This window comes from Bombina bombina, chromosome 6, assembly GCF_027579735.1.
Source record: "Bombina bombina isolate aBomBom1 chromosome 6, aBomBom1.pri, whole genome shotgun sequence".
Lineage (NCBI taxonomy): Eukaryota > Metazoa > Chordata > Amphibia > Anura > Bombinatoridae > Bombina > Bombina bombina.
Window position 1 is genome coordinate 593,183,674 of NC_069504.1, and position 25,367 is coordinate 593,209,040.

At 38.4% G+C, this 25,367-nt stretch overlaps 1 protein-coding gene across 1 annotated transcript in view; it reads left to right on the forward strand.

Moving 5' to 3' along the window:
* The window catches only part of DUOXA1 (dual oxidase maturation factor 1), a 102,005-nt gene that overhangs the window by 28,849 nt on the left and 47,789 nt on the right, over positions 1-25,367 (forward strand). Inside the window, exons 3-5 of the mRNA XM_053719912.1 lie at positions 3,781-3,838; positions 19,380-19,514; positions 23,022-23,235. Of these exons, the coding sequence (XP_053575887.1) occupies positions 3,781-3,838; positions 19,380-19,514; positions 23,022-23,235 (407 nt within the window). The remainder of the gene's footprint in view (positions 1-3,780; positions 3,839-19,379; positions 19,515-23,021; positions 23,236-25,367) is intronic.

The window sequence follows — 25,367 nt, forward strand, 5'->3', positions numbered from 1 at the left end:
ACAAAAGAGAGGGGGAGAGAGAGAGAGCGCAAAAGAGGGGGAGAGAGAGCACAACAGAGAGGAGGTAGAGAGAGAGCGCAAAAGAGAGGGGGAGAGAGCGCAAAAGAGAGGGGGAGAGAGAGAGCAAAAGAGAGGGGGGGAGAGGGAGCAGAGAGAGCAAAAGAGAGGGGGAGGGAGAGAGCACAAGGGGTGGGACCGCTGTACTGCAAAAAATGGCCCGTGTAAACGGGCTTTAGGACTAGTATCTTATAATTTACTATAATTTTTTTTATAAAATATGAGGAAATAATGGGAAAAAACACTTTTTCTAACTTTGACCCCAAAAATATTACACATCTACAACCACCAAAAAACACCCATGCTAAATAGTTTCTAAATTTTGTCCTGAGTTCAGAAATACCCAATGTTTCCACTTCTTTGCTTTTTTGCAAGTTATAGGGCAATATAAGTACAAGTAGCACTTTGCTATTTCCAAACCACTTTTTTTTCCAAATTAGTGATAGTTACATTAAAACACTGATATCTTTCAGGAATCCCTGAATATTCCTTGACATGTATATATATTTTTTTAGAATATATCCCAAAGTATTGATCAAGGCCCATTTTGGTATATTTCATGCCACCAATTCACTGCCAAATGCGATCAAATAAAAAAAAATTGATCACTTTTTCACAAATTTTAGGTTCCTCACTGAAATTATTTACAAACAGCTTGTGCAATTATGGCACAAATGGTTGTAAATGCTTCTCTGGGATCTCCTTTGTTCAGATATTGTAGACATATATGGCTTTGGCATTGCTTTTTCGTAATTAAAAGGCCGCTAAATGCTGCTGCGCACCACATGTGAATTATGCCCAGCAGTAAAGGGGTTAATTAGGTAGCTTGTAGGGAGCTTGCAGGGTTTATTTTAGCTTTAGTGTAGGGATCAGCCTCCCACCTGACACATCCCACCCCCTGATCCCTCCCAAACAGCTCTCTTCGCTCCCCCACAATTGTCCTCGCCATCTTAAGTACTGGCAGAAAGTCTGCCAGTACTAAAATAAGTTTTTTTGTTTTGTTTTGTTTTTATAAACTTATTCTGCTGTGTAGGATCCCCCCTTAGCCCCCAACCTCCCTGATCCCCCATACAGCTCTCTAACGCTCCCCCTCTACCTATTTGCTGCCATCCCTTCCCCAGGACATTTGATCCCACCCTCCCTCTCCCTCCTTTCAATAGAATTAAACTATTTGCCGGTTAAATATGGCACGCACACGCCACAACGCCCCCCCCCCCCGCCACAACCATGTCACATGCTGATCCGGTCACCAACATCAAACACGGATGTAACCATCGAAGGGCCGCCCACCCGCCTCCCAACTGTAGCTCCCACCCACCAATGATCAGCCCCATCGATGGCCGATGCAGGGAGGGCCACAGAGTAGCTCTCTCTGCATCGGTCGGGTAAAATGGATATTGCAGTGATGCCTGAATATCTAGGCATCACTGCAATACCCAGGAAGCAGCTGGAAGCGATCAGGATCACTTTCAGAGCTTCAAACCCCAGAGGATGTGCCAGGAACGTCCTTGGTCGTTAAGGGTGTTTTTTTTGTAGGACGTTCCTGGCACATCCTTGGTCGTTAAGGGGTTAAAGAAACGTGAAACCCAAAAATTTTATTCTGTGATTCAGATAAAGAAAATAATTTTAAACAACTTTTGAATTTACATCTATTATATAGTTTGCTTCATTCTCTTGGTATCCTTTCATGAAGAAGCAGCAATGCACTACTGGTAGCTAACCAAATGCATTGGGTCAGCCAATAACATGAAGCGTATACGTGCATATTAGCAGCTCCTGAGACTACCTAGGTATTGTTTTCAGCAAAGAATACAAAAAGAACAAAACAATTTATATAATAGAAGTAAATTGAAAAGTTGGTTAAAATCACATGCTCTAAATCAGACCTCTGGTTAATTTTCTAAATTTTCCAATAATTGCCCTCAAAACAGTGTATTAACCTTTTTTAAAAAAATAAAAATATTAGCATTTTTATTTTTTTAATAAAGTAACTGCATAAGGCAGTTATAAGCAGCTAAAGTGAGCAGGTCTGGGGTGTTAGAAAAAAAAATGGCACTGAAAAGTACACATTCTAATGACCCTGCAACATACTCAGCCCTGGGTGCTCAATGGCACTCTCAGGAAGCTGTGCTGTCCCCAGAGTCACAGTTAACCCCAGACAGGTCTGGGTGCAAGACCCATAGGGAAAATTACAAAACAAATTAATATAACACACAGAGAAAACTCTGCACTCACTTACAAGTTCTCAGCTAAGATTAAAAGCAAAAATGGAAGGGTTAGTTACCGCATCTGGCCAAATGGGTCAAGCCCAGGTACCACGTCAAGGTCCCTTCCAAAAACCTGGGTCCCTAAAACAGCCACACAGTGCAAGCTCTCAATCCAACAAACTGGGAACAAGTGAAGGGTGCACAGGCTTATGTAATCATCCTAGACATATACAAAACACGGAAGGGGACTGCACTCTCAGACTGGACTGGGTACACATCCCATGACCCTGCAACATCAAGGGTCCTTTATGTTTATGCTTTTATTTGAATAAAAGCTACAATTTATTATACTGCTTTGTTGCTGCTCCTTTTATCGCTGTTGGATGGTTTACTGATGCCTGATGTGAGCAACATCACCCTGCACTGGTCCCTTGTATTTGACTGTAGCTCCAGGATTACAGTTAGAGCACTACCCACAAGTATATGAGGATTTTCGCCAGAGTAGCGGTTCTGTGTCTGCAACTTTGCACTTTTACATTAGGCAATCACTCTCTCCAGCTGGGTTAGCTGTTGTGTATTGGCACACATAAAGAAGAAGGGAAGAGCCAATAGGAGTGCTTTTACCACAACCATGTGGTGCCTGATCGTCAGGCCAATTTGACTGAAGGAGCTTCATGATTGGCTGAAAGATCGCTTTACCCACCGAGGCTGACCACGCCCACTGAAGACGGACTTGGATCCCGCTAGGCACTGCTAGCTGCTACACACCAAAGAACAGGTAGACTATGCAGCTGGACCAAGGGTAAACGATAACCTTCCTTGTTACATCTGTATATACAGAATACCTCACTGACATTACTGTGGTATGTACGGAAGATAATCCTACGAACTGGGCTATCAAACTGAGCTATTGAACTGTATTGAGTAACTTTAAGCTCACTTGATTTATTACCAGTTCTGCTACCACGGATGTATAGTGCTCTGTTTCCTGTGGGGTTGATTTGGTATAACCACTCTCCCCTAGAGCTGGGACGACTTATTATTTACTACAACGTTTCATTATTTTCCCTACTTTTCTGGTTGATTATATACACATATTAACACATAAATATATACTGTATGTATATATTCATATGCATATATATTTAAAATTCCAGCGCCACAGAATCTTGTGGCGCTATACAAATAAATGATAATAACTTACCCCCATTCTCTTTTCTAGTTTTAATGCTGTGTCCCATGGCATTAGAACGAGGCTCCCATTGGTGCCATTGGTGGAGATTATGGAAGTGTTCTCTGCAATGCAAAACCTAACTTGTAATACCAGAGATATTTTGCGCTCCACTTAGAATTTGTCCATTTGTTGTTTAGTGCCTAAATAAAATGTTATTTGGAGGGCAGCAGGTTTTTGTTTTGTATCCTAATGTATGTTAATTTCCCTCAAACTGTGCTAATATTTATACACTACTATAGAATCTATAACTGCACTTCAACTAAAAGCATCTTTCTCTTACAGAGAATCTTCTGGCTTTTAAAGGTACTGATAAGCCTTTTCATTGGATCTGTGATCTTAGGTAAGAAATGAAAGCATCTGATATTTATCTTGTATGTATGAAATCTATTATGAACATGTACTTTCCTAGATTAGCAAAAAAATGTATGCTTGGGATCTCATTGCTGTTTGAATGTTTTTTTATGACAAAAGCTCAAAAGTACTGAAGAAGAATACAATAATATATGCTTAAGAGTATTTATACTGGGTATATTTCATATTTTATGAAGGCACCATTTAAGATCAACTCAATCAAATTTTGAAACTGAATTCCAAACCTTGAAAAGGACTTGTGTATTATTGTGTGATGCAACCTTTCATACATCAGTTATGTTACCAAAACATCTGAATTTCATATATTATGAATATATAAACATAAAAAATATAGAAAATATTAAGCAGCGATTGGGAAAAAAAGTATAATATAAAACAAAACCTTGTTGTGCTCTTTAAGGCCTGGATTGTATCTGTGTAGTTGAAGTTTTAGTTGAGGGAGATGCAAGCTTAATACTTTTAAAAGCATCTGGGCTCCATTTATAAAAAAAAAAACTTGGGTGCACATAATTCGCTATTGCAAATCATCTCCGCCAGACCCCACTGCGAGCAGGGGCTGTCATTCATCCCAATTGAATCAGGATGATTTAAATCTACAACATCCCGCCCAACCGCGCTCCCGCCCAGCCACATCCCGCTCCCGCCCCGGGCACGCCATCTCCCGTCTGGCCTCGCCACACCCGCCCACTGACTGATCCTTCCTTACGGCCAGGTATGTTTGTCCTTGCGCAGTCTCTACTGCGCATGGCAGCTAAGGACAAACATACCTGGGCTTTTATATTGTAGAATATATATACTGTGTATATATATATATATATATATATATATATATATATATATATATATATATAAACAATATATATTCATGATCTATGTTTCTTTTGCTAATTTTTAGTAAATGAATACATCAAATACATTCTGTTTCAGGGTACCAGGTTTACTCATTCTGAGTAGCCCACTCCCCCTCCCCTTTTATTATTTATTATTAGTTTTAATTGCAGAAACATTTTAACGTTTTTAACACCCTTCTGTCACCTTATTTTGTAAACTTTTTATCAATTATTTTAAAAAATGAAAAAAAAAAAAACAGAAGCTATTGAAGTTTACATTCAAAAAAATAAAACATGAATACTACTTATTGCTCATCATCCTAGGTAATCACAGTTCCTCAAAATAACAGGCACTGTTATCACACAAAAGCTACACTTTCAGAAAGGAAATAACACACACAGATATCCATAGTCACCCACATGCACACATAAAGCATCCCACACATCCACAACCACACAAATACAGGCACCCATAGGCAGCAAATGGAGCTGCTTCTTTGTGACAGTCGTCCTTCCCCCTTGGTGAGGACACACCAGAGACTATTCACTTGTGCAGCTTCCCTGTACAAATATGTTGGCAGGTTTTTCTCTATAACAGCTCTGTTGTGGCCATATTAGAAACCCTGCCACCAAAATGCAAATGTATACACTTTCCTTAAACTGTTAGCCCTCTTCTGTGGACACCCACACACACACACAGAGGAATCAGAAATGATGCAGGTTGAGCTCCTACTCCCTGTAGGAATGCCACTATTCACTAAAGGGCCAGAAGGGACCAATAGATGTCTAAGACTCCTAAATGTATGCCCCTGACAAGGGAAGGACACAGGTAAACCTAAAATTACAGATAGACAAAAGATGATAATGTAAATATGGCAGCACACAAGTAAATACTAAAGGACAGGTTACAGGTAGACACTAAGGGGGATATTTATCACAGTGTCAACTATGTTGCATTCGCGAACGACAATGCCTAACATCGCCAAACATCACTGCCGCGGATCTAAATATGATCACAATATTTATGAAAAAAGCCATTAAAAACACGCGCACCAAGTATGGGGCGATTAGCATCGGACTGTTGTTAACTAACAGTCATCAATGAAGCTGTTATTTGGGTTTTTCACAACTTTATTTATACGGCTACAAAGTACACCCATAAACTACAGATTAACCCTTAAACTGCCACCCTCCGGCATCGCCGCCACTATAATAAACCTATTAACCCCTATTCCGCCGTTTCCCGACATCGCCGCCACTAAATAAACGTATTAACCCCTAAACCTTTGGCCTCCCACATCACCACCACTAACTAAACCTATTAACCCCTAAACCGTCAGCCCCCCACATTTCCAAAATCTAAATTAAGCTATTAACCCCTAAACCCAACAACCCCATAACTTTATATTAAATTTACAAGATCTGTATCTTAATACATTGGTAACATTGTATATGAGTTATTTCTGGGGAAAAGCAAGCGGGGATACTTGCCTAGATGTGCTAATTTCCTATGCAAATATTTACATTGATTTAAATTTTGAGACATGGAGGATTTTAATTTCAGTTTTTTATCCCCCCCATAATTTTAATGAATTTTGGTTTAACCTTGAAAATAGCTTCACCAATGCAGCAACCAGAAATATATCTCCTACTGATGAGTTCCAAAAAGAACGAAACAGGCTGTCTAGTGAGTGATTTCTGGTTTGCTGTAATAATCCTGTTAAAAGGATAGCTGTGTTAAAACAGTATTATTTTGAAGCAAAAAAACTGAGAATTTGCATATCTAATTTGCATAACTTACCCAGAATTCTCTTGTGCATTGGGGATACTTGCCTCAATGTGCTAATTTCCTATGCAAATATTTACATTGATTTAATATAAATTAAAATTTACCTGTAGAATTAAAATAAACTAAATTTTAAACTATAAAATTAACCTACCCTAACTATTATACTAAAATTAAATTAAACTACCAATTAAATAAACTAAATTACATATTAAAAAACTTAACACTACTAAAATTATTTAAATATACAATTAACCCTTTGAGTGCTAAGCACTTTCCCACCTGGGTGCTAAGCTTTTTTAATGTTTATTTAATTTTTTTAACAATTTTTGTTTTAACTTTTTTTTTTCCAGACCCCCAAGACTTATACTTTTGGAAAGGTTAGGTGATTACCGTTCTAATGGTGGGTCTTGGGAGTCTGTAGCTGCTTAGATGCCTGAGATACAGGCTTCTAAGCAGCATGCCCCCTGCTCCTATACTTAACATTGTTAAGCATAAATAAAGTTGTGCGGTGACGTCATCATCACGTTATTGTGAGTGACGTCACCACGCAAAACGGGAAGCCCCGGCGATGCCTGTCACTCTACAGGCACGATTGCCGGGGTAAGAATGGGTGGGAGTCCCCAGATCTCCCTCAAGGTGGGAGAGTGCTAGTGACGGCTCTGAGCCGTCATTAGCACCAGAGTGGGAAAGTACTAAACTACGAAAAATAACAACAAAAATGATCCCAATTTTTTTTTTACACCTAATCTAATAGCCCTATCAAAATAAAAAAAAGCCCCCCAAAATAAAAAAAAAACCTAGCCTACCATAAACTACCAATGGGACAGATTAGAGAGGGGATAAAATCCAAATATGAACAACAATATCGTATACCATTTAGGCAATATTTACAGTTCATTATGCAGTTTATACATGTAACCTAAAAGGTAGTGTTATATAATTTTTAATACTATATACATAATACCCTCAGAAAGATAGTACAGTACTGTAAATCAGAACAGTAATATTTGTTGTTTTAAATACATATAGACTATTATTTGCATTTTAGAACACAATAAAACATAAAGACACGGGTAGAGAAGATTGTAACATACAGTTGGGAAAAAGGGGTTTATTGCGGATGTTTGCGAGAGTCGGGTTTACCGCTCGTATTAAAAGTTGAAAGTAAACATGATCGGTTGAGCACAATCGCGAGTTATGCTAGAATGGTTACCGCAAATTCAGAGCTCTAGTTAACTGTTTCGTAAAACAAAAAAGTTGTACAAAACACATCAAAAATACATTACAATGTACATTTACACTCATAATAACACTATTTAATTAAAAAAAATATAAAAGAAAATATTGCACAAAAAGTTATAAGGGCTCAAAGATATGAGATCTTAGGTGCTAGGAAAAAAAAATGCTGCAAATGGCTTTAACATAGAGATACTGTACATATACGTGTCTAAATATGAATATGTATGTGTGTATATTGTAATCCAGAACCCACTCCTTGTGCCTGGTTTCAAGGGAAATAACACAGTCCTCTAGGGTATAAACGACACAGCCTTGATATATTTAAACAGTCAGCTTTATTTTCACTGTGCAAGTGCAGATTACAGCAATGTGTGTTTATAACAATTAAACACACTTAAATATATAAACTAAAGCCTAGCTCAATGTGAGCTCTTACTGACTTACACCTAGATTTAGAGTTTTGTGGCCAAAGGGGCGAGTTAGCTACGCATGTTTTTTTTCTAGCGCTGCTTCTAAACAACGCTGGTATTTAGAGTTCTCTGAAGGGCTGCGTTAGGCTCCAAAAAGGGAGTGTACAGGCATATTTACCGCCACTTCAACTCTCAATACCAGCGTTGCTTGCGGTAGCGGCTAGCTGGAAAAATGTGCTCATGCACGAATCCCCCATAGGAAACAATGGGGCAGTTTGGGCTGAAAAAAAGCAGCGTTCAGCTCCTAACGCAGCCCCATTGTTTCCTATGGGGAAACACTTTTTAAGTCTGCACCTAACACCCCAACATGAACCCAGAGTCTAAACACCCCTAACCTTACACTTATTAACCCCTAATCTGCCGCCCCCGCTATCGCTGACACCTGCATTTTATTATTAACCCCTAATCTTCCGCTCTGGACACCCCCGCAACCTACATTATCCCTATGAACCCCTAATCTGCTGCCCCTAACATCGCCGACACCTACATAATATTTATTAACCCCTAATCTGCCCCCCCCCCAATGTCGCCGCTACCTTACCTACACTTATTAACCCCTAATCTGCCGACCGGACCTCGACGCTACTCTAATAAATGTATTAACCCCTAAAGCTAAGTCTAACCCTAACACCCCCCTAAATTAAATATAATTTTAATCTAACAAAATAAATGAAATATTATTAACTAAAGTATTCCTATTTAAAACTAAATACTTACCTGTAAAATAAACCCTAATATAGCTACAATATAACGAATAATTATATTGTTTCTATTTTAGGATTTATATTTATTTTACAGGCAACTTTGTATTTATTTAAACTAGGTACAATAGCTATTAAATAGTTATTTACTATGTAATAGCTACCTAGTTAAAATAATTACAAAATTACCTGTAAAATAAATCCTAACCTAAGTTACAATTAAACCTTACACTACAGTATCAATAAATAAATGAAATCAATTAACTACAATTACCTACAATTAAATAAACTAAACTAATTAAATTACAAAAATAAAAAAAGATTACAAGAATTTTAAGCTAATTACACGTACTCTAAGCCCCCTAATAAAATAACAAAGCCCCCCAAAATAAAAAAATTTCCCTACCCTAATCTAAATTAAAAAAATTAACAGCTCTATTACCTTACCAGCCCTTAAAAGGGCTTTTTGTGGGGCATGCCCCAAAGAAATCAGCTCTTTTGCCTGTAAAAAAAAAACCACACAATACCACCCCCCAACATTACAACCCACCACCCACATACCCCTACTCTAACCCAAACCCCCCTTAAATAAACCTAACACTACCCCCCTGAAGATCTCCCTACCTTGAGCCGTGTTCACCCAGCCGGGCACCGATGGATCAAAAGAGGGCATCCGGAGCGGCAGAAGTCTTCATCCTATCCCGGCAGAAGAGGACATCCTGACCGGTAGACATCTTCATCCAAGCGGCATCTTCTATCTTCATCCATCTGGAGCGGTGCGGAGCCATCTTCTTCCAGCCGACGCGGATCCATCCTTCTTCCACGACGCCTACTCGCCGAATGAAGGTTCCTTTAAATGACGTCATCCAAGATGGCGTCCCTCGAATTCCGATTGGCTGATAGGATTCTATCAGCCAATCGGAATTAAGGTAGAAAAAAATCTGATTGAACTTGAATCTGATTGGCTGATTCAATCGGATTGGCTGATCCAATCAGTCAATCAGATTGAGCTCGCATTCTATTGGCTGATTGGAACAGCCAATAGAATGCAAGCTCAATCTGATTGGCTGATTGGATCGGACAATCCGATTGAACTTGAATCTGATTGGCTGATTCAATCAGCTAATCAGATTTTTCCTACCTTAATTCCGATTGGCTGATAGAATCCTATCAGCCAATCGGAATTCGAGGGACGCCACCTTTATTCGGCGAGTAGGCGTCGTGGAAGAAGGATGGATCTGCGTCGGCTGGAAGAAGATGGCTCCGCTCCGGATGGATGAAGATAGAAGATGCCGCTTGGATGAAGATGTCTACCGGTCCGGATGTCCTCTTCTGCCCGGATAGGATGAAGACTTCTGCGGCTCCGGATGCCCTCTTTTGGTCCATCGGTGCCCGGCTGGGTGAACACGGCTCAAGGTAGAGAGATCTTCAGGGGGGTAGTGTTAGGTTTATTTAAGGGGGGTTTGGGTTAGAGAAGGGGTATGTGGGTGGTGGGTTGTAATGTTGGGGGGGTATTGTGTTTTTTTTTTACAGGCAAAAGAGCTGATTTCTTTGGGGCATGCCCCGCAAAAAGCCCTTTTAAGGGCTGGTAAGGTAATAGAGCTGTTAAGTTTTTAAATTTAGATTAGGGTAGGGAATTTTTTTTATTTTGGGGGGCTTTGTTATTTTTTTAGGGGGCTTAGAGTACGTGTAATTAGCTTAAAATTCTTGTAATCTTTTTTTATTTTTTTTTTAATTTAGTTTAGTTTATTTAATTGTAGGTAATTGTAGTTAATTGATTTTATTTATTTATTGATAGTGTAGTGTTAGGTTTAATTGTAACTTGGGTTAGTATTTATTTTACAGGTAATTTTGTAATTATTTTAACTAGGTAGCTATTAAATAGTAAATAACTATTTAATAGCTATTGTACCTAGTTTAAATAAATACAAAGTTGCCTGTAAAATAAATATAAATCCTAAAATAGCTACAATATAATTATTTGTTATATTGTAGCTATATTAGGGTTTATTTTACAGGTAAGTATTTAGTTTTAAATAGGAATACTTTAGTTAATAATATTTAATTTATTTTGTTAGATTAAAATTATATTTAATTTAGGGGGTGGTTAGGGTTAGACTTAGCTTTAGGGGTTAATACATTTATTAGAGTAGCGTCGAGGTCCGGTCGGCAGATTAGGGGTTAATAAGTGTAGTTAGGTAGCGGTGACATTGGGGGGGGGGCAGATTAGGGGTTAATAAATATTATGTAGGTGTCGGCGATGTTAGGGGCAGCAGATTAGGGGTTCATAGGGATAATGTAGGTGGCGGCGGTGTGCGGTCGGCAGATTATGGGTTAAAAATATTTATTATAGTGGCGGCGATGTGGGGGGACCTCGGTTTAGGGGTACATAGGTAGTTTATGGGTGTTAGTGTACTTTAGAGCACAGTAGTTAAGAGCTTTATAAACCGGAGTTAGCCCATAAAGCTCTTAACTACTGACTTTTTTCTGCAGCTGGAGTCTTGTCGGTAGAGGGTCTACTGCTCACTTCAGCCAAGACTCTAAATACCGGCGTTAGGAAGATCCCATTGAAAAGATAGGATATGCAATTGGCGTAAGGGGATCTGCGGTATGGAAAAGTCACGGCTGGAAAGTGAGCGTTAGACCCTTTCCTGGCTGACTCTAAATTTCAGCGGGCGGCCAAAAGCAGCATTAGGACCCCTTAACGCTGCTTTTGACGGCTACCGGAGAACTCTAAATCTAGGCAATAGTTTTGATCCTTTACTAAACCAAGGTAAACTAAACTTAAAGGGCTATGATACCCAAATGTTGAAACACTTGAAAGTGATGCAGCATAGCTGTAAAAAGCTGACTAGCAAATATCACCTGAATATCTCTATTTAAAAAAGAAAGATATTTTACCTCAAACGTTCCTCAGTAGCCACATCCCATTGTAAAGGACTTCTAAGCAGCAAATCAGTATGTCTGTCCCGGGACAGCTAAGGGAGTGAGCTTACGTGCACACATGTTATTTCCCTATTCAGTTTAAGGAATTTTACTATGAAATCTCATGAAATCACAGTAAAAGAGTTCATGACCTCAGCACTGCTGATGCTGATTGGCTGCTGTTCATTTCTTCATTTATTTTTATTTTTTTTACCTGCAGCTGAGCAACAGCTGAGTATATTTTTTTACACAGAACTTACTCTGCTGAGCTGAGGAAATTGTGAGGTAAAATATCTTCCTTTTTTACATAGAGATGCTCAGGTGATATTTTCCTGTCAGCTTTTTACAGTTATACTGCATCAGTTTCAAGTGATTTAGCATATAAGTATTATGTCCCTTTTACAAAACATGCTGTTTTAACCAACCTCTCTTTTTAGCAGCTTTTCTCAGCTCAACTACAATGTGCTTTTTTCTAAGTCAGAAACACTCTGGAATCTCTAAAAGAGAAAAAAAAGTCAGTATTGGAGCACAAACAATCCTTGCAAATAGGTGTATACAAATCTCTACAATCAGTTACATGTCATAATACACAACCGTAGATACAAGGTGTAGCGTGATTGATGCAAAGTGAATGTAGTCAAAAGTATGCGGAAAGTCAATGCCGCAGTGTAGCACTATCCCAGAGCAACCACACTTCAACTTAGACAAAACTGTGAGGGACTGCGGTACAGACCGCTTCTATCCTCTTACACAGTTACAGAATGTGCCTTTATCAGTGATATCCCAAGGAAGCTTCCTGAAACATTTATATCTGGCCGTGTTAAGATACTTGATATATGTGCATCAGTTCTGGCATAAACACACATGGAGCCATCAAAGAAATAACATCTGCATTCACATGTTGATGACACGCTACACTCCACAATTCACATCCGGTAACGGCTGATCAGAGCTGCAGCAGTTAATCCAAGGTAGAAGAGCTGTGTGACCAGGACCGCCTCCAGGGCCAGATGAAATAAACTCTATAGAAAGGAGTCCCAGTACTCCAGATACGTATCAAAAAACAAAGAGTCCAAAGAGTTATAAAAAAGCCACAACATTTATTCAGCTTAAAAAATTAATCATCAAATAGGACAGAATCCAGCAGAGGTTAAAAACAGAGGTGACTGTCAGAAAAACACCTGACCGGTTTAAGTCATTAGACCGTAATCATAGGCTAATTACACACACTGTGTGGGGAATTTAAAAAGGCAAACATGTTCACCAATTGGTTAAAACCAAAGACTAGCGCTACTCTTAAAATATAACCCTTTAATTTCAGTGAGTGACAAATAACATAGATGGACATAAAGCAAAAATACATATAGATATAATACATACATATGTTGAAAGAAAGGTAATATAATGTAAAGAAATGCTATATTACCACATATCAAATTTAGATTGATAAAGCAAATTCCATCATACATCCATACCAGTATATGCGAGTATACATATATGGATTGTAATTAGTTTATGAATCTAAACCAAATATCTAAAATAAGCTTAGATAAAAATATATAAATCTGTAAAATTTGATCATAGCAACATAATATTGTCTTACATCAAAGCTGCCTTACCTAAATATATAACTGATCAATAATTAAATGCACACATATATATATTAACATATAAATAAATGAGGGAAAATAAAAAAATGTATATCAGCATATTAGAAGAATACACATTTTATAAAGTGTCTAGATAATGCTGAACAGGTAGCACCCCCTTAAATGTAAGACAAGTGCTCCCTTATCAGGGTTCCTCCTGTCCTGGTCGTTCATACCGGCATACTGCCGGCAACAAAGTGCACATTAAATAACATAAATCACATATGTATTAGTGCAGTTAATACAAACTCTAGTAACAAATGTGTCATATATAATGGCAGATTTAAATGAACTGGCAACCCACACAAAATCACAAGATGTACATTGCCTCCTTCCACATCTAAATGTTCCCTTATGTCTCTAGCGTTGGTTTTCAAATAGCTATAATGAAGTATGTGTAAAAGCAATTTTTCCATACTTTTGGGAGTCAAACCCTAAAGCCAATAGTGAAGAGGGGTTGTAGATGTGTATTCAAAAATAATTTTTATGCTTGGTAATCTATTATCCCCTAGCCATTTGAAAACCAACGCTAGAGAGAGCTCCTGGCTTAAACATAAGGGGACATTTAGATGTGGAAGGAGGCAATGTAGTAACATCTTGTGATTTTGTGTGGGTTACCAGTTCATTTAAATCTGCCATAACGTATGACACATTTGTTACTGGAGGTTGTAATAACTGCACTAGTACATATGTGATTAATGTTATTGAATGTACACTTTGTTGCCTGCAGTATGTGGGTAGAACGACCAGGACAGTAGGAACCTGGATAAGGGAGCATATGTATACGCGCATATACTAACATATAATAACAGTTGTCGCTCACTGTTTAAATCTTTGCAGCTAACGCAATTAATCTCCTCCCCAACTTGCATAAACATCAAAAGCCATAATCATACCCTGCTCGACTAGATTCTCTCCACTTCTCCCGACCGAATCCAGTAGGCAGGTGTTCTCCCTAACAATTTCAGTGACCCCTGCTTAGTGTACTGCGTGCGCAAAATAAAGGCAACTAAATCCTCTCCCAAGGTTAATATCACCAGGTCCTTCAAAAAATTTAATATTCAATCATTTCTAAATTACATCAAGAACCTCCCCTGGCACAGATTAAACCTAATCCCAGATCTAGACTCTGCAGTTGAATTCTTTCAGTCTGAACTCCTACAAGTTTGGAATGTACATGCCCCGCTGCGTAAGGTGAGAGTAAAAGGAGCACACTTGAATTGGATCACAGCTGACCTCATTCAAATGTACCAGTTTCGGGATTCATTGTGGTCAAAGTTCAAGCATACTGGCTCTATGAACGACCACTGTGTATATAGACAATGGCGAAATATATGCACTAAACAAACAAAATTGGCCAAGGCCCAATATTTCTGTGAAAATCTTAACAATAACATATCTAACCCTAGAAAGTTTTGGAAACTCATAAATAACTTACAAAATCCACCAATCCACTCCCAACCCTCCATTGTCAATGTGGACAACCAAAACCTGCAACTCCCCTTAGAAGTAGCAAATGCCTTTAACAATTATTTTGTCGGATGCTCCACCACCCTGATTGACAAACTAATAAATGGCACGTATCCTGAAACTACAAATGTGGATCAAGCCCCACTAAAACAGCAAAGACCAAATATAGAGAAGTTCAATTTTAGACCTGTACCCATCAATGTATTTAAGAAACACCTTAATAATCTAAAAATGAAAAACCAGTCTGGACCTGATCAAATCCCACCAATACTGTTGAAGCTCAGTGCGCCGGCAATTGCTAAGCCTGTCACAACCCTAATTAACGAATCCTTGATGTCTGGATACATACCCAACTCTGGAAAACTGCAAGAGTAGTGCCTATTCATAAAAGTGGGGAGTTTACTTTGGTTTCTAACTATCGCCCTATATTATTGCTCCCAGTATTGTAAAAATACTGGGATGCGTCCATACACAATTATGCGAGTATTACCAACTTTCTATCTATCTGACCCCTGATCAATCAGGTTTTCGCCCAAATCACTCCACTACAACTGCCCTCCTAAAAGTTTGCAACACATGCAAACTGGCATGGAACAAGGAGACCTAACTGGAGCTATTTTCCTTGATTTTGCAAAGGCTTTTGACACAGTAGACCACAACATACTACTGCTCAAACTAAAAAACTCTGGTATTGATGATCGTCTGTTAACCTGCTTTAGATCATATGTATCGGATCGATCACAATATGTCTCCATTTCTAACAGTGACTCCCTACGTCTCCCAGTCGCGTGTGGTGTTCCCCTAGGTTCCATTCTCGGCCCCCTACTATTCACATTATTTATAAATGATCTGCCCAATGTCTGCAAATCCTCAACTGTACACATGTACGCAGACGACACGGTAATCTATGCAAAAAAATCCAATCTGCCGCAGCTTGAAGCAGTGCTCCAAGACCAGTTCACAGAGGTAGAAAAGTGGATCTCAAAAAACAAACTCTTCCTAAACACTGACAAAACTGTCACAATGATCTCTGGAACGGGTCCTAAATTACACAAATTCTATCTTTTGACCTCCACATAGAAAAACTTGCATCTAAACTTTATCCAAAACTAGGTGCCCTGTACAGTAACAAATCTTGCCTCAGCCCTACAGTAAAGGAAAAGATTTACAGCAAATGCTGATGCCTATTGTGGATTACGGGGACGTAGTATACACACCTGCACCGCAAACTCACCTTAATAAACTTAATACATTGTATAACTCGTTCTGCCGCTTTGTGCTACAATGTAATTGCAGGACCCACCATTGTGACACGCTAACAGAACTAAACTGGCTGTCGCTGGAATCTAGACGCACCCTCCATCTTTCCTGCCTTGTGTTTAAGAGCCTTTCTGGGAAGCTCCCACCCTACCTGAGCAGAATGCTGTCCCCGGCTATTCCCACCTCCTATAACCTCCGATCCAGTACCAGCACATTATTTAGCTTGCCTCAATACAAAAATAAAGCAGCTCAATCCTCCTTTTCCTACAGAGCGTCACAGTTATGGAATATCCTCCTGCACACTTTCAAACCTTCCCCAAGCCTAATATCCTTTAAGAGATCCCTCTCTACATATCTCAAAACAGAATGCACCTGTCATTGTTGATTATATATTTCCTACCTGTTCTATGTAAAATGTTTGCATATATTGAGAATTATTATTGTACCCTATTGTATCAATACAATGTTTTGTGGACCCAGGACATACTTGAAAACGAGAGAAATCTCAATGTATCGTTCCTGGTAAAATATTTTATAAATAAATAAATAAATATACTGGTATGGATGTATGGAATTTACTTTTTCAATCTAAATTTGATATGTGGTAATATAGCATTTATTTGACATTATATTACCTTTATTTCAACATATGTATGTATTATATCTATATGTATTTTTGCTCTATGTCCATCTATGTCATTTGTCACTCATTATTGAAATTAAGGGGTTACATTTTGAGAGAAGTGCTAGTCTTTGGTTTTAATCGATTGGTGAGCATGTTTGCCTTTTTAAATTCCCCACACAGTGTGTATAATTAGCCTATGATTACGGTCTAATGACTGAAACTTGTCAGGTGTTTTTCTGCCACTCACCTCTGTTTTTAACCTCTGCTGGATTCTGTCCTATTTGATGATTCATTTTTTAAGCTGAATACATTTTGTGGCTTTTGTTTTTAACTCTTTGGACTCTTTGTTTTTTGATACTCTGGAATCTCTCTCTCTCCACCTAGCAGCTGGAGAAATGATTACTCATTTGATTGAACACAAGTGAGGAAAAATCCCTCCCTGATTCCTCACTTTTAGCTATATGTAAACTGAGTTGTGGAACACTGGCCCGTCCTCTCTCCAATGTTCCAACCAGGGACCCAAAAATACAGCAGCTTCATTCCTAGCCACATGTTATACAATACATTTCCCTTGGGTTTAGATATCAAATATAAATCTGGTCACTCACTATTCCCCATTCTCTGTCACAATATACGTTCACCGGCTACTTTATTAGGTACACCTGTTCAATTGCTCGGTAACACATATTGCTAATCAGCAATTTGGCAGCAACTCAATGCATTTAGACATCTAGACGTGGTGAAGACGACATGCTGAAGTTCAAACCGAGCATCAGAATGGGGAAGAAAGGGGATTTAAAGTGACTATGAACGTGGCATGGTTGTTGGTGCCAGACCGTTGCTCTGAGTATTTAAAAAACTGCTGATCTACTGGGATTTTCACGCACAACCATCTCTAGGGTTTACAAAGAATGGTCCAAAAAAGAGAAAATACCCAGTGAGTGTCAGTTGTGTGGCCAAAAATGCCTTGTTGATGTCAGAGGTCAGAGGAGAATGGGCAGACTGGTTCAAGATGATAGAAAGGCAACAGTAACTCAAATAACCACTTGTTACAACCAAGGTATGCAGAATACCATCTCTGAATGCACAACACGTCGAACCTTGAAGCAGATGGGCTACAGCAGCAGAAGACCACACCGGGTGCCACTCCTGTCAGCTAAGAACAGAAAACTGAGGCTACAGTTCTCACAGGCTCACCAAAATTGGACAATTGACGATTAATGAGTTTATGACAATAGTTAATGAAATAATGAGATTAATTAAAGAATGATTCTCGATTTCAGCTGCTACATTTAGATGGTAGGGTCAGAATTTGGCGTAAACAACATGAAAGCATGGATCCATCCTGCCTTGTATCAACGGATCATGCTGGTGGTTGTGGTGTAATGGTGTGGAGGATATTTTCTTGGCACACTTTTGGCCTCTTAGTACCAATTGAGCATTGTTTAAACGCCATGGCCTACCTGAGTATTGTTATTGACCATGTCCATCCCTTTACAGTGTGTCCATACTTCCAGCAGGATAATGCACCATGTCACAAAGCTCAAATCATCTCAAACTTGAACATGACCATGAGTCCACTGTACGCCAATAGCCTCCACAGTCACCAGATCTCAATCCAATAGAGCACCTTTGGGATGTGCAGCAACTGCGTGATGCTATTATGTCAATATGGACCAAAATCTCTGAGCAATGTTTCCAACACCTTGTTGAATCCATGCCACGAGGAATTAAGGCAGTTCTGAAGGTAAATTGGGGTCCAACCCGGTACAAGCAAGGTGTACCTAATAAAGTGTCCGGTGTGTAATATATATAAATACAGTACATATGTACAAACATATAGACATATACAAGTGCATTGTAGTTGAGTAGATAAATACATGAAAAATCATATTTATGCACTATTCATTTTTAGTAAAATGTTATAATGTGTATTTACTGTAAATATGTCAAATTCCAATGTTCTTCACATAGGGGAATATCTATGTATTTTTAAATAGATATTCCTACATATATCTGTATATATCGATACTTATTTATAATCATGTATAAATATAGGTATAGATATATATTGTACCAAAATACCATCAGATAAATGAAGAAATATGTATTTATGAATAAATAGAACATATTCTGTTAAGTGAAGAACATTTGAATGTAAAATATTCATATTTTCATGTCGGGTTAGTGCACTTCAGAATATGTGATCATGTTAGTTTTTTTCCCACTTTTTTGCTCCATTGACTTCTATGGGGGAATAGGTTATCAGACGCACAATATTTTAAGTTAGGCATTTTAGGTACATCAGAATAGCATGCAAGAAAAAACAGTTTACTTTCAATTTGTAATACGAGCACAACCAAACATGCACAAAAAGCTTCCACTTGTAATGTGGCCCAAAATATTTTCTTTCCAGGACAGTACTTCGATGAATTAAAGTTTGGAACATAAGTTTAGTGCTTGAAATGTTTTCAAATAGTTTTCTAGAATGATTCACAAAAATATGCAGTTGTGTATCTACATATATTAATGACTTTAACCATTATTGCAGCCGTTAACTTCACTAATGATTGGGAGGTTGGATCTGTAACTGCTATAACCGCATACAAGTCCTTCAGCAGTGTCATGGTAAATGCTAGCATTGGCCTTCTGATTGGTTTGAAAGGAATAAACATCACTTTGACAGGTGAGTCTTCTACATTCTTGTTTACTGTTAGCTTTGCTGTTAGAAGAGTTTATAGGGTATTTAAACTAAAAAAAGATATTCCTCAAGAAATGGTAAATAAATCAAAATCACAACTTATATTTATTTATTTGAACTGCTTTTCCTGTAATTTACCTCTGCAATAGTACCTTTCCACCGCTTCAGAGATGTGAGTGCATACATAAATTACTACCATATATGAAATGGATAGTGCAGAGGGACACAGTATGTAGGCCCACGGTATATATGGGGTTGTTATCAGAAACCATATATAGGAGAGTTCACCGTGTTCCTCAGTTGAAAGCTCATGTTTTATTTGTATTATATATATATATATATATATATATATATATATATTTTATTTATATATATATATATATATATATATATATATATATATATATATATATATATATATATATATAATAACTATATATATTTAATATCAATTATGGGCTAGGTTACGTGAGAAGCTCGGATTACAAGTTCAAAGTAAAAAAATTGTGTTTGAGTAAAAACCTGATGCATGTTAAAACAACTTTGAATATCACGACCGCATAGACATCAATGAAATGCGCAAACTGCAAAAAAAAAACTGACACTCATACACATGAGTTAACTCGACCGTGTTTATTCAAGTGCGCTAAACCCAACATGAATTATCAATATTTAACCTTCCAATGTTCTTCACATAGAAGATGTTCTGTTTATTGTTAAATAAATATTTCTATATATCTGATGATTTTTAGGTAAAATACAAATAGAAAACCCTTTATCCAAATTGCTTGGGACTGAGAAAGGTTTGGCTTTTGGAATATTTGTATGTTTGCATTTGTAAAAAGGGACAGCTTGAAGAGGGGGTCATACCAAGTTTAAACAACAATATCATGTAATTTAGGCAATATTTACTTGTCATAATACAGTTTATTCATGCAGCATTAATTTTGTTGTATAGCATTTAAAAACTTTTGTAAATACTACCATCAGAAGGTTTGTGTAGTACAGTAGTCAGAAAGGTAATAGTTATTGTTTTAAATAAATATACACTATCATTAGCATCTTAGAACACATAAAACAAAACAAAGAGAAGTTTGTGACTTACCAGTTGGGGGAAATTGTCATTTTTAATAATTTTACTTTTTTAAAACTATTAATGAAAAAATCTAGATTTGTGTTAATATGAGTGTAACTGTACAGTTAAATATATTTTTGATGTATTTTGTTCACCTTTTTTGTCTTGCGTAACAGTTAACCAGAGGTCTGAAGTTAAGCTAACCTGTGTTAAATTTGATTGCGCTCAAACGAACGCATTTACTTTCTACTCGTAATATAAATGATATTTCCGTCACAGCAAAGAGCCAAGATATACCCCTTATTGCTTACGTGCTTCAGTTAGTGTACCACCAGTAATCTAGCCCTATATCGTCTATAGATGCTTTCAGGCAAAAATAATCTGTAGTACAAAAAAATATTTATGGCATCAATGTTTAAATATACCAGGTTCTTTTTTTATGCAATAGAAATGTTTCTGTGCAACATTAAATAAAAAAGGGGAAAATAATAACATGCTTACATAAAAGCACCTTTTAACGCTGTATTAGCATCACCAATTTGTAAAATTCTGAGCAACTTGATATAATATCGAGACTAATTTGAAATAAACACAACCAAATCAAAGTTATCATTTAAAATTTATGTTATTACTTAAAACAGAGATCTTCAAAATAAGGGTTGGACCGATCACTGGGTCGTGAGATGCTTTTTAATGGGTTTTAACCAGGGCATAAGTCATTATGATGTCTGGCTTCAAGAATGAAATGATGTCCCACCAACAACTCCATCTATTAAGTCTAAACCCAGCAATAATCAGTGGTCTCAAACTTAGCAGCCAACATTTAACATTTCAAAATTTAGCGCAAGAGCATGCTAATGCCCAGCTAACTTTTTTTTTTTAATTTTGGGAGATAATGATAAAGCTAGAATACTGTTTGAAAGAATATTAATAAATCCTATATAATAAAAGGCCAAGTGTGTTTGTCCGAAGCTGTCATGCGCAGTAGAGACTGAGTGCGAGGACAAACACACCAGGCGGGTGTGACGTGGGCATGGCCGGGCGGGTGCAACGTGGGTGTGGCCGGGCATGACGTGGGTCTGCCCGGGCGTGACGTGGGCGGGGACAGATGCCGGGGCTGCCGAGAGACAGAGAGCTTGAAAGAGGGGGGATAGATAGAAAAGAAGAGGGTGAATAGAGAGAGCAGAAGAGGGGGGATAGAGAGAGGGAGAGAGAGACAGCAAAAGAGAGAGGGGGAGAGAGACAGCAAAAGAGAGGGGGGAGAGAGACAGCAAAAGAGAGGGGGGAGAGAGACAGCAAAAGAGAGGGGGGGAGAGAGCACAAAAGAGAGGGGGAGAGAGCACAAAAGAGAGGGGGGAGAGAGCACAAAAGAGAGGGGGGAGAGAGCACAACATAGAGGGGGGAGAGAGAGCAAAATAGAAGGGGGAGAGAGAGAGAAAGTAAAAGAGAGGGGGGAGAGAGTAAAAGAAAGGGGGGAGAGAGCAAGGGGTGGGACCACTGTACTGCAAAAAATGGCCGTGTACACGGGCTTTAGGACTAGTAGATACATAATTAATTCATGTATTCATTAATAAAGCTGAAAAATAAGGTACAAAAATTGCTGTTTAGATGTAAACATAGCATATGAACTTTTTTTTCACAAGATTGTTTTTTTCAGTGAATTGTTTTTGCAGGTCATTTTACAATTCAATTACAATTTTAATTAGGTAGTTACACTAAAGAACCATTTAAATTTCAATGTGTTGATTAACTGGAGAAAAAAGCAATTTTTTAAATTCATAATATATTGCAGCAGTTGGAAAATGTATTTCCAATTAGCTGCGTAGAACAAAAGAGATTATGTTATCTCTTGAATACATTTGTTTCCTTTGCTCTTGGTCTAACATTGCATAATTATAAAGTTAAAATCTGGTAATAAAAAAGGTGTATTTCTCACAAGAAATCTTACATTAAAAGTCACAGCTGTGCAAACTGGGAAACAAAAAAAACATTAAACAGACAGTCATCAATAATTGTGCTGCTCCATAGCGTTCAAACAGCTCTGGCTGCACTTGAAGGAAATCTTAAAGAGTGCAGTCAGAGCACAGAGCTCTTTACAGAGAACAGCCGGATGCGGAGCAGCATTGTGAAGGCTCTAATAGTTCCTGCATGTGTCCTGTTCTTTCTGCAGACATGATGCATTTTCTGCAATGGCATCTCAGATCACAGCATGTTCTGCCATGGGGCATATGGGTAAGACTTTCCAGCAAGCTGTCACACTAATTGCATACACTATCTTGTTTTATTCTTAAAGTTTAATATATTCTGCTTCTTTCTGTTTAATTACTGTTTTATTTATATACTGAATTGATAGTCAAAGCATTTTGTTACATTGATGTTTTTAGATGCACTCCACTTATTAAAAATCTTTTTTAAAGGAAACCCTGTATATCAACTTAATGAGACTATCAATTATAATGAAGAATTTGACTGGGGATCAGGAAATAAATTTGCAAAGGATTATCAGCAGAGTTTGGAAACAGGGCTTCCAAACCCAGTCTTATATGTTGCTGAAAAATTCCTCATAGATAGCCCTTGCGGACATCATCAACAGTATTGTATCTCTGCATACTATACATCAGCAATAATGTGGTAAGTATTTTTTAAACTAGACTGGAGATATGTACATAAATTAAAAGATAATAGCATATGTGTTTCAGGTTCTTAGTGAAATTGAAATTTTTATAATTCTAGGTGAAATATGTAGGAAATGTAACCCCTTAACGACCAGCGCCATACTCTGTACGACGCTGGTTGTTATGCCCTTAAGGACCCTGTATTTCGCTGCAGTCCTGGGCTTCTCTCTGCCGCGATCTTAAAATAGCGAGATTGCGCTATTTTTGCATGCCCCACGATTGGGACATTGCAGAAAAAAATTGCAGAGTTACAGATGCAGAGAGGGAGGTGGTGCTGATCGTTGGTGGGTGGGAGGCTACGGAGGGAGGCAGGTGGACGGCCCATTGCTGTAGGGTGCAGGAGGAGGGTGGGTGCGGGTGGGACCGCTACAGGGATTTTAAAAAAAAATTAACATACATCACAGTGAGTGGGAAGGAGGGGCAATGAGTGGGATCTTATGTGGGATCCATTGCAAAAAAGGGATCTGGGAGGGGTTAGAGTTTTGATGGGGGGCAGCTACACTACTTTTTTTTTTAAAAAAACTGCTAAATTAGCAGCAAACTGGGTACTGGCAGACAGCTGCCAGTACCTAAGATGGCGTCAAAAAGGGAGAGGAGGGAGGGATAGAGAGCTGTTTGGGGGGGATCAAAAGTACAGTTACAATCATAATAACACTAATAAAAATTATTTTAAAACAAAATTGCATTAAAAAGTTATTAGGGCTCAAAGATATGAGGTCTCAGGTGTTAGAAAAAAAAAGGCTTGCAAAGGGCTTTAACATAGAAATAAATATCTATATATATATATATATATATATATATGTATAAATATAATTATGTTCATGTGTTTAAATATGTATTTATGTATTTACAGACATATACACATATATACAAATAAATACATATGTATACATACATATATAGGCATGTATATAAGTTCATTGAAGCCCTTTGCAGTCAAGTAGATGAAAACATGAAAAAAGAATATTTAATAACGTCTTTAATCGTGTATGTACTGTAAATTCGCATTCCAATGTTCTTCACATAGGGGAATATGTTCTAAGTATTTATAAATAGATATTCCTATATTTATCTGTATATATCTATACCTATATATAAATATATATATATATATATATATCCTATATTATAAAAGACAAGAGTTTGTCTGAAGCCGTCATGCGCAGTTCAGACAAACTCTTGCAGCTGATCGCACGCGCAGGGGGAACGCAGCGCGAGGACCCGGCAGCAGAGATGATCGCACGCGCAGGGGGAACGCAGCGCGAGGACCCGGCAGCAGGACCTACAGCTGACCAGGGTCAGGCAGGGGTTTCCCGCTCAGGACCGGAGCAGCATAGGAGTCATAGGACAATGTAGGACCAGATAGAGCCCTATATTGTTAGGGTTACGGCTCCGCTGCACACACTGCTTAGCTCCGGCTCCCGGGGAAGTTTAAGAGACCAAGAATTGAGCGGGAGATGACGGAAGCAACAAGTTATGGTGCTATTGCATGGCAGGCCTAGGACAGCAAAAAGGCTGAGTGCAGCACCATTCTGCATTAGCAGTGGATCACCTTTTTAGGTTGTAAAGAGAGAGGAGGTGTGTCTCACTTACAGCAGTGTGTGGAGGGGATCACACATGTCCCCTGTATCCTGGGATCCCCCCGGGCGTCCCTCGCCATGGACACCTTCCTCCTCGCCTGACTGCTTCCTGTTCACCTTTCACCCTCAGCGTCAGGGAGTCGGGAGAGACCAATAAGTATTTGGCTGGTGCTTGGAAACTCTCCAGAGCTATGTAATAGTTTCCTGCAGTGTCTCTCCTCCCTCCCTGCAGCGTAATAAATAGGATCAGGTTTCACAGCTGCCTGACAGACCTCTCCTCTCAGTGTTTGTCTGGAGGAAGGGCACTGAAATAAGGAAGCACTGAGACTTACTGACAAGCCCTGAAGCTTTAGGAAGCCACACAGGACCCAGTCACCCACATTACAGAGGATACATCATGCACAGAGGGGATTCTAGAATGACATGTTCTACAACTGCTAAAAGACGCATTGTAGTGCAAACATTATGTACTCTTATTAATTAAACACATAGGGGTCAACGGCAAATA